Raw genomic sequence first — 10,540 nt, 5'->3', positions numbered from 1 at the left:
GATCAGAGTCTACATTTTCACCCTTCAAGGTCCAGTTTCAGGACTGTTCCTTTATAAAGCCTCCTGAGTCGTGCTCAGGGTTTCCTCCCCACAAATCTGAACCTTTCTGGGTAGTGCAGAAACTTGAAACTTACAGGGGGGTGACCCATGACATTGTTTGTCTTATTATCTCTGTGTGTGTGTGTGTGTGTGTGTGCACGCGCATGCACAATAGTAAGAGCTAATGTTTCCTGAGAGCTTTCTTTGATGCAGGGGCTATGCTAAGCAACATATATGTCATACATATGAAATACATATATATAATGATATATATAGATATTCTGTCTCCCCAGCTAAATAATTAATTCCTTATGGGAAAGAGCTAAGTTCTGAACTTGGTTCTATGCCCCCAAGAGAGCTTAGGTTGGTGCAGAGTACTCAGTAAACATTCAATAAATATTTCTTGGCTGTCAACAAATCCCAAGAAATTAGCAGAGTTCACTCTGGAAGGAATGTTGAGTGAAACAATAATGGAACCGGATTCAGCAATGAACATTTTTTTGACTGCCTGATGTAGAGATATAACCAATCTGGCTTGTCATTCATTAACTAATTGTGTATCGTGGCCAAAGAGCATGGGTCTGGAAGTCAGGTGACATAAATCTCACCCCACTTCTGTGACCAGGTCAGGGTATTGCCTTGGGCGAGTCTCTTCCCCTCTCTGGGTCTTAATAGCCTCAAAAAAGGAATTGGACTAGATGGCTGTAAGCTTCCTTCCAACCCCAGAATGACGTGATTCTATAGCTCTATCTACAAATGTACACGCTTCTTGTTTGTGACACAAAGCCCCACCGAAAAACAGAGTCGGCGAGAAATTATGAAAAACATCGGGTGCCGTGATCATTTGCACACTCTAAGGATGCTCAATTCAATAAATTCCACCCCTGTACCTAGCCTGCCTCTCCAGGGCAACAGAAGACTCAAGGCTGTCAGTGGAGCAAACCAAACAGTCTCTCCCCATAATTGTATTGACAGGATATCAGTCGAGTTCTGATGGCAGGAAGGGTGCACCCTGACAGGTTCTGTAAAGGAGCCTTGAAGGCTATTGTCGCAGGATCCTCTGTTGAGTCACAGAGTTCTGGGGAAATGAGAATCAAGCAGGGAGAAGCCTGGCTCTTGAAGGAAAACTGGCTAATCACACGTCACTTTATACAATAGAATAGATGCCCTTTCTAATGGAAAACACCTGCATCTTCTTGTGGCCACATTAAAACATGCAGTTGTTTCAATCAGCCCCACTCAATAGCCAGCTGGCTTGGTTTTAAATGAGGCAAAGAGTTGTTGAGCTCTTGCTGATAAAATATCTGCTTGGATGTCTGAGGTTTTCACTTTTCACTTGGTTACGGTGGCATCTGGCAGACATGTTCTTGAATAACTGATGTGTGTACGTCCCGGTAAATTCCATGGGTGTGAAACAGCAGTGTTGTGTTTGTTCAGGCAGTGTGTCTGCATTTTAAATGAAAAAGAAAATTGCAATCCTATTCACTGGAGAAAACAATCTGAGCAACAACCTCCCAACATGGGGGAGTAAATGACTCTTTCTCAGGTGCTATGTTCCCCCAATATAGATGCAACGTTCAGATTCAGACGGAGACAAAACCAAAATATACTTCAGTTCCAATCATTCTCCTGCAGACACCCCAGGCAGAGGGCACTCCCACCTCTGCTGCACACAATGAGAACTCACACAGAAACAAGGGTTTGAAAATCTGGGATTGTGAAACTGACATGCCACAGTCAAGAAATCCACAAGCCATGCCTCAACAGAAATTTCAGCAATACATTATTTTTTAAAAAGATTTTTTTAAAGGCTCCACCATCTTGGATACTTTCAATCTTCTTTTCTTGAGAGCTGAAAACCTCAAAGTTTTTTTCATAATTTAAATTTCCTTTAAAATAGAGGAAGCTTTTTGGAGTGGTAAAAGTAAAGCTGGGCTGGGAGCCAGTGAACGAAGCTTCTACCCCTGGCTCTGCCAGAACCTGGCACAAAGAACCCACCACAGACCTCCTCAGCGTCCCCAGTGTAAGGAGGGGTCTTGAGAAGGTAATAATCAAGGTTACTCCTTGCTCTCAATGTTTCTGCAGCTTTTACTTAGGCCAGATTTTAGTAGAAAAATCTGGTGGCGGTGGTCAGTATTGAAATGTGGACATAATCTTCACTGCTACTGAAACTACCTTACGGCCCATCAAGAACTGGAGGGAGAAAAGTAAGAAGGAAACACCTGCTTTCCTGACAGGAGACAAGCTGGGCACGATCACCAGGGCGCCCCCTGCTGCTTGAGCCGAGTCACCGCTGACGAGGCATCCCTGCTCTGTGTCACATGCTCTGAAGACAGAACCCTCGGTGGTGGGTCAGTGTCTCCCGCACGTTTTCCAACCCAAAGTTCAAGTTCAGGAATTAGGACTGAATTCATCTGGAAGCTGTTCAGCTAGTGCCATCCAGAGGCCAAATACTGTCCTTCTTGATATGCAGCACGAGCAAAAGGAAAAATGGGAGGGGAAATGTTTACTTATAGATGTATGTTATACATGTTAACACATGTATATTGTACATACACATGTGTGTATGTATGCATACATATGTGTATATACAAGGTGTATATATCTATGCATATACCTATATGTATGTATGTGTCTCTATGGATATGTTATAGCTTGGGGTGTGCATCACACTTAATTCACCATGGAGAATAACTCCATTACACTGTCCATTTTGTATTTAAGTAGGAAGGAGTTGGTCCCCTAGTAACTGCTTGAGTAAAAGCAATGATCAGAGGTGAGGAAATTGATTCTCCCCTTGATCCCAGAGTGGTGAACCCCATCTGTCTGTGCCATCTGTCCTCTGAGAGTGGCTCTTCTCACCTAGAAATAAGTGAAGGACTTTGCTCCACTTTGGGAGGCCTAGGAAGGGGAGGTGTTAGATGGAAGGGTGCCTAGTGTGATAAGCCAGCTTCTCCCAGCTGCTGGCCCAGGAAACAGTTTGGGTAGGGCAAGAGCAGAGAATCCATGTTTTCACAGGAGCCAGTTAACTCAGCTAATTCTACCACGATGTTAAGAAAGCCCAGGTTCCCTGTACGAAACAAACAAAAAACTAACAACAACCAAAACCTCTGGGCTCTAAACAGCTCCTGGAGTTCAGATAAATAATTGTTACTGAATCCACGGTTATCACCTGCGCCATCCACCCCCGGAATCTGGGGAACTGCGCACATTTTTAAAGGCACACTGCCCTCCAGTGGCGCAAGGTAAAATTGCTCCATGACCAGCTTCCCAAGCACCAAACTTCAACTTGACCTTCCCTGAGGCCCCGGAAAGGGGCGTTGAAGCCACGCCAGCGTTGGGTGATCACCATTCCCGAAACATGACTAATGTAAGGGAGCGTGCGATCAAAGAGGCGGCGACCTAGTTGGAAACGGCGGCTCCCTCGCTCGTTTGTGTCCGTGGGAGCCCTGGGGCAGAGATTCGCGCTTTTTGTCTCTTAGGGTCGTAATTCTGGTTAAGAGTATGATTGGGTGGAAATTAGCGTGTGATGTGATGCTTCCAAGGGACGTACAGAACACTGGCTACATAACAGCAGCCCAGGCATGCAGGGGAATCGGGAGAGGCGGCCTGCACCCTGCGAGGGCTGTCTGGTGGTAAGGACACTGGTGGTAAGGGTGCTGCTACCTGTCTGTCACCCTGGGGGTTCACCCTGCGTGAATACATATGCAAATAGCCGCCAACGTGGAGCACTTACCACGTGTCAGGGGTCTCGCAGGGATTACCTTATACAATCTTCCCAGTCACTCCCTTTAATGAGTGCCATTATCCTCCCACTCTGAGGATGAGGAAACTGAGGCTCAGCGAGGTGATGAGGCCTGCCCATGACCGCCCGGGGGTCCAGGTCTGACTGGACCAGAGCTGGAGCTCCCAGTGCCGGGCTCGGAGCGGGGCGGTGGCGCCGGGGCAGGACGGGTGGAAACCCCCGGCCGCGTGGGTGCCCAGTGAGGGGACGAGCGCAAGAGGGTGAAGGGCGTGGGGGCGGCTCACCTTGACGATGAGCGAGCGGGTTCTGAAACATGGAATCCCGCACGACCCCCAGCCTCTCATTCTCCATGGCCGGTTGGATGTCGGCCACGGTCAGGGGCCGCCGTGGGGGCGGGCAGATCTGGCTGACCGTGCGGCGCACCGGCGGCTTCTTCTTCCATCGCGTGAGGTCGTGGCAGGAGGTCCTGGCCTCTGGCATCCTGGGGATCGTGGCGAGTCGACCAGCCGGCTGGATCGAGTGCCCTTCCCAGGTAGGGGGCTGGTGCGGAACTCGGAGGGGCCCTCCGCCAGTCCCGGGACATACCACCCGGACGCCAGGGTGGACACCAGACGCCGGGCTCCCTCCGGAGCGAGGCACGCCCACCTCGCGCCGCCCCCTCGTTGCAAGGAGCACTAAGACCTACAAAAGCCGCTCTGGTTCCTGAGAGCGCCTTCTGGGCTCCGCGCTGCGGATTCGAAAAGGAGAGAAAATCACGACCACCCCTTGAGGAAGAATGGAACCGTCCGTTTCCATGGCGACAGGAGACCAATGGCACTGGAACAGGGCTGGTCGGTTTACTTTCAGGAAACTTTTTGGCGGCCACCTAAGTGGGCGTGTTTTGAGTTTTCTAAAGTAGACCTGAGAAAAACCCAAGAATCACCACTGGGCTGTGTTAAAAGCGACGGAGTTCTAGAAGGCCAGTTACACTTGACTTCCAAGTCAAAGACACATACACCCCCCCACTCACCACGACTCCTCTCGCCGCCCCTTCCCACTTCTCCCAGCGACACACACACACACACACACACACACACACACACACAGAGCCCGGGGCAGAGCATTACGTGTTTCAGAATGAAATAGAAATCCGCATGCCAAGCCTGATGTTACTGCTAACCCACTGTGTGATCTCAAATTAGTCACCTTTTGGGTCCTCGGTATTTTCTTCTGTGAAATGGGTAGGGGGGGAAAGTCTGGAGTTGAATGAAATCAGTGGTACCCAACTTTGTGCAACAGAATAAAGGGAAGTTGAAAAATACAGATTCACTGAATCAGAATATCTGGAAATGGGATCTGAGAATCTGTATTTTAATCCTTCTTCCCCTTTGGATTTTTTTTAAGTTCAAAGCTATGGAAACTTTGAAAGAAGAGTACAATGAAAACCCATATAGACTTCACCTAGATTGACTGGTCCTTAGTATTTGCCACGTTTACTTTCTGTGTGTGTGTGTGAACATGCACACACACACACTGCTAAACCATTTTGAAAAGATCTGCAGACAGCATCATATCTGACCCTAAATACATGTACCTGCCAAGAACAAGGACAGTCTCACACAGAACTACAATGCTATTATGTCTATGGATTTCAATGTCACAATAATGGTGCCTGGTATGCAGTCTGTATGCAAAGTGGGAAATCTGCAATTTTTAAGAGCTTCCCAAGTGATTGGTGCAGTGTTTTGGGAACCACTAGCCTGGATGATCCCTAGTCTGCCTTCTAGTTCCAGCCTTTAGTGCCGTCATTCACCCATCATTATCATCTTCATTAAATGTGCAAATATCCACAAGGCTCTGCGTAAAGGGTTCACCACAGAGAAGTTGCACAGACAACAAACCTGCACTTCACGGCCTTGCACAGCAACAGTGGACAACACCAGCACTGCCTTTCCAGAGCAAATCAGACAGACTTCCGACTGTCCATCCAAGGCCTGAGGAGGCCCTTGGGTGGTGACAGGTGTATGATGTATGCTTTATGGTTTCTCTAGTCTGCTTCACTTTCAGACTTTCACATAAGTGCGCGTTGTGCACTTTTTAATCAAAGCTGCTTGGCAGCTCACACAGAGGAAGTCAGGTGGTGCAGCAAGGCGCAGGATACTGCAGTAGTAGGAAGATCACAGGTTTGAATCCTAGCTGTGGCCACATAAGTTCCCCTGTGACAAGTTACATGAAGCCCTAGTTTTCTCATCCACAAAGTAAGGCTGATATTACCTAATAAAGATTTCCTAAAACAGGGGGTTGTTACAGGATTCCATGAGAAATCTCTTTGCTGGTGTGATTGTCTTCACTATGCAGTAAGACTAAAAGATTGGGTGGCATGTATACTGGCCTCGACTTGATGGCCTGCTTAAAGCTTTACTTTTACTCATAAGCTAAGTTTCTTCAGGACTCAACGGAAATGGGAGAATTGGAAAAGATCTTCAAGGCTTCTTCTACCTCTAACCTCCACCTAACTTCAATGTGCATTAGACTCCACACCGCTGAGCCCCTGCCATCCCCTGACTTCACCCCTTACCTCTGTCCCCGTCCCTCACGGTGCTCCCGTTACCCTGGCCTTCTTTCAGTTCCTGCAGCAACCAAGTTCAGGGCCCCTGGATTTGCTCCCAGCCTGGAACACTCTTCCATCGATTTTTGTTCACCCTTTTCATTTAGAACTCAACTGTCACTCGTCCAAGGGCCTTCCTTACTATCTAACCTAGCTCTCACTGTCCCTAGTCGCTCCCTATCACATTACTCTGATCTATTTTCCTTAGAGGATAATCTGAAATTATCTTGGTTGATTAGTTTGTTTTCTGTCTTCCTCAGGTTAGCCCTCAGCATCTTGTTCACTCCTAGACTGCAGACGGACCTCAGCAAAAAAAAACTGTTGAATAAATGGCATGCATGCATGAATAAGCAAGTCGGCGGAAGGGCTCTGTCCCACTTTCTTAGTTTTAGGATCCCGCTCTACCCTGTCCCACCCCACTCGCAACAAGCCCGGGAGCAAATTGGGCAGAAAACGACGCGAGTCACAGCCCCACAGCCAGCGAGCTGCTACGGCAGGGCGATGCCGAAGGGGGCGGGCCGGAAGTGACACACCCACTTCCGCTTTCGCCACACCAGCACTTCCGGATTGGAAAGCAGGTGGCCACGCGTTCGGAAGGTAAGTGAAAGCGCCTTATGGTTGCTCCGGCTTTTTTCCCAGTTGGCGTGTCTGAGCCGAGAGGTGTGTGGCTGCTGTCTTCACCTCCCCGGAGGCCCGCCTTTGGCCCAGGTCCCCAGGGATGAGGGTGGCGCCTGTTTTCTCCGCAGCCGCTCCAGGCCCCTCCACTCGGGAACCTCTCGTTCGTTCCTCCCTCTCAGCCCCGGAACGCCCACCTCGGGGCAGAGCAGGGTCTCCAGGGCACCCCAAAGTGGGGAGGGGATCGGGACCAGGCTTGGGCATGTCCCTGCAAGGCGGGAAGTGGTATGTTCCGAATAAGTGTGAATAAATGTATATCCATACATATCGAATGCCGGGGAATCATTTGGGAGCCAGACGGACGAGAAGATCCCAGCCCTTAGGAGGCCGGTTCTGTCCCAACGGAGCGAAGTGCAGTAGGCAAGCAGCTGGATTGTTGAGAAACATTGTAACGAGAAGGCGGGACCCAGAAGTGATGAGAGAAAGTGAGTTTCAAACTTAGACCAGTTATAGCGCAGAAAGGTAACGGAGGAAAGGCATTCCTGGGGAAATGAGATGCTTTTGTAAAGTCCCTGATAACGAGAAGGATCATGGTGTATTCTGGGAACGGAAAGAAGACAGGATGTCTGAAACCCAGGGAGAAATGAGCGGTGGAGGGGTAGGCATGGACTAGACTAGCTCATGAAGGGCATGGTAGGTCTGTAAGGATTTGGAACTTTATCTTAAGAATAATGGAGGCACTTCCCTGGTGGTGCAGTGGTTAAGAATCCACCTGCCGGTGTAGGGGACACGGGTCCGAGCCCTGGCCCGGGAAGATCCCACATGCCTCAGAACAGCTAAGCCTGTGCGCCACAACTACTGAAGCCTGCGCTCCTAGAGCCCGTGCTCTGCAACAGGAGAAGCCATGGCAATGAGAAGCCTGCGCACCACAACGAAGAGTAGCCCCCGCTCGCGGTAACTAGAGAAAGCCCACACACAGCAACGAAGCCCCAGAACAGCCTAAAATAAAATAAATAAACTTACAAAGAATAATGGAGAAGCCATAAGAAGGTTTTAGTGGGACGTGACTATATATTTAAAACGTGGTGCTGAGTTCAAGAGACCAGAAGGAGAAGCATACAAGGTATTTACAAAAAGAAAGAAAGAAACTAATGGTAGGTAAAAATACTAAAAGGAATTATCTGCTCTGTTCATTGTTATTGAGAGATCCTGAGGGAATTCCCTGGTGGTCCATTGGTTAGGACTCTGTGCTTCCACTGCAGGGGGCACGGGTTTGATCCCTGGTCAGGGAACTAAGATTCCGCCAAGCCACGTGGTGCAGCCAAGAGAGAGAGAGAGAGAGAGAGAGAGAGAGAGAGAGAGAGAGAGAGAGAGAGAGAGATCCTGAAAGATGGGCCAGGAAAGTATCTCTTGAATTTAGTGGCTCTAAGGTCATAGGCACTCTAACTGGAGCAGTCTCAGGGGGCGTGTCTTGGAGATGGAAGCTGCAAAGAAGTGGGTTAAGAAGGGGTTTCTGTGCATCTCTGGGTGACACCAGGGAGGAAGGCCTTAACCAAAGCTCCTGTTGCCTCCGTTGGAGGTGAGATCCTGAGGCTGGTAGTTTTGGCTTATAGGTATCAGTCCATATGTTTGTTATTCCCCATCCTTCCAGCTAGACGATTCTTATAGCTTCTTGACTACCGAGGAGAAAGTAGGTACCTTCTGGTAGAAAAGGTGCTTAAGCATTCAGACTTGAAAGACCACTGACACAGAGAGGTCTCCAGGATCTGTTGTTAAGTGAAAATAGCAAAATGCAGATCAGAATATACAGATGCTGCCTTCTCTGTGAGAAAGGAGGGAAAATAAGGACAGATTATTTTGATGTTTGAACCATGTAAACATATTACCTTTAGTATTACTATAGTCGCAGAGAAATAAAATCTTAAAAATTGAAACCCAGAAGCAATACGGAGCAAGGAGAGTTGTAAGATGTGTTTGTAAAATTATATTTTTAACCATGTCTTTTGTGAAGTACATTTCTATTCCTGTACTTAAACTCCAGGATGCACGTGCTCTGTATAAGAATTGACATTGGAGCCTTATTAAACTTCATTCCAACTTATTGCAGAACTTGGACATTTTGTTGGACACTAACAAGGCCCATTCAGCCTCTTTCTCAAAGATGTGATCTACTAGTTTGAGGTCAGTGGATACTTGATGTTCCCGCTCTGAACCACAGCTGGGCTAAATGCTACAAAAGAAAAATATTTTGCTATGCAAGTATAGCATTTGGGGAATGGACCAAGCTCAAAGGGTCAGGAAAGGTTTCTTTCTTTTCTCTCTCTCTCTCTCTTTTTGGTAAATACTTGAAACAGTATGTTTACATCCTTCAGTTGCTTGTTTTTATGCTTGTATTTTTTAAAAATAAATTTATTGATCCATTTATGGCTGTGTGGGGTCTACGTTGCTGCCCGCAGGCTTTCTCTAGTTGCAGCGAGCGGGGGGTTACTCTTTGTTGTGGAGCATGGGCTCTAAAGCAGAGGCTCAGTAGTTGTAGTGCAAGGGCTTAGTTGCTCTGTGGCATGTGGGATCTTCCTGGACTAGGGCTCGAAACCGTGTCCCCTGCACTGGCAGGTGGATTCTTAACCACTGCGCCACCAGGGAAGTCCTTAATGCTTATTTTTCAGTGAAAGGAGTCTGTATTCTTGTTCTGCCCCTTGCTTTGTAGAAAGTGAACTATTTCAGTTCACTTTAAAAGAGTAGACAAATAAGAGTAGACAAAAATAAAACAAATACTCCTGTACTCGTTACTCCAGTTAAGAAATAAAAGATTGAAGATATAAGAGTAACTGGTTCTCTACTTGTCCCTAATCCCTGAATTTACCAGTTATATTCCCCATGCTCTATTCATAGTTGTACTACATATGTATCCATTCAGAAAAGATACATGAAACGATTTTGTGTTTTGAATGTAATATACATGGCATCATAATGTATGTATTCTCTTAACTCAATATACACGGCATCATAACATTTATATTGTCTTAACTCAGGATGCATGGTATCATAATGTTTATATTATTTTAAAGCTTTCTGGAAGAAGCGATGCTCAAGCCAAGCTCTGAAGGATGAAAGGAGGCAGGGAGGGGTAGGAGACAGCGGAGAGCGGCCCAGAGTGAGGGAGTCGTGATTTATAAGACCTCAAGCCAGGGAAAGGATTGGAGCATGTTTGGGGAACCGAAAAAACAAAAAATAGTCCCGTGTAGCTGGAGCAACAGAGTTTGAGAGGAGAGGTAGAAGATGAGGCCGTGGGGGAACAAGGGCCCGATCATGGCAGAGCACTGTTCTCAATTAACTATATTTTTTCCATATCATAAAGGCAATGGAACCAGACAAGTGAATTACAGTGAGCTTGCTACACATTTAGAATAATGGAAAACTTATAATCATGACTCCAGGCTTGCCATTTGTCCTGCAGTTTCGTTTTTGTGTGATTTTTTTTTTCCTCCTGAGGCTAATGTTTTAAATGCTCTGCAAAAAGAAACCATGTGGTTCTGTTTCCCTATAGGAGTAAA

At 47.3% G+C, this 10,540-nt stretch overlaps 1 protein-coding gene across 1 annotated transcript; it reads right to left on the bottom strand.

Moving 5' to 3' along the window:
- Positions 1–1,196: 1,196 nt before the first annotated feature.
- Positions 1,197–4,356, bottom strand: LOC308609730 (cilia- and flagella-associated protein 77-like). The gene is made up of 2 exons (XM_081223438.1): positions 4,069–4,356; positions 1,197–1,485 (listed from the first exon to the last, which is right to left on the bottom strand). The coding sequence occupies exons 1-2, from the start codon at positions 4,262–4,264 to the stop codon at positions 1,301–1,303; spliced, it is 381 nt and encodes a 126-aa protein (XP_081079564.1). The 5' UTR covers positions 4,265–4,356; the 3' UTR covers positions 1,197–1,300.
- Positions 4,357–10,540: the final 6,184 nt, after the last annotated feature.

This window comes from Mesoplodon bidens (assembly GCF_964165515.1).
Source record: "Mesoplodon bidens genome assembly, chromosome: Y".
NCBI classification, from domain to species: Eukaryota; Metazoa; Chordata; class Mammalia; order Artiodactyla; family Ziphiidae; genus Mesoplodon; species Mesoplodon bidens.
Note: the sequence above shows the minus strand (reverse complement) of the source record. Positions and strands in the feature narration are given on the sequence as shown.

Bases quoted from the DNA above. Each gene is read 5' to 3' on its own strand.
- LOC308609730 (XM_081223438.1), bottom strand. From the start codon at position 4,264: ATGCCAGAGGCCAGGACCTCCTGCCACGACCTCACGCGATGGAAGAAG. The intron at 1,486-4,068 runs GTGAGCCGCCCC...TTTAAAATGCAG, and splicing joins CCCGCTCGCTCATCGTCAAG to ACACACTGCCTGAACAAACA.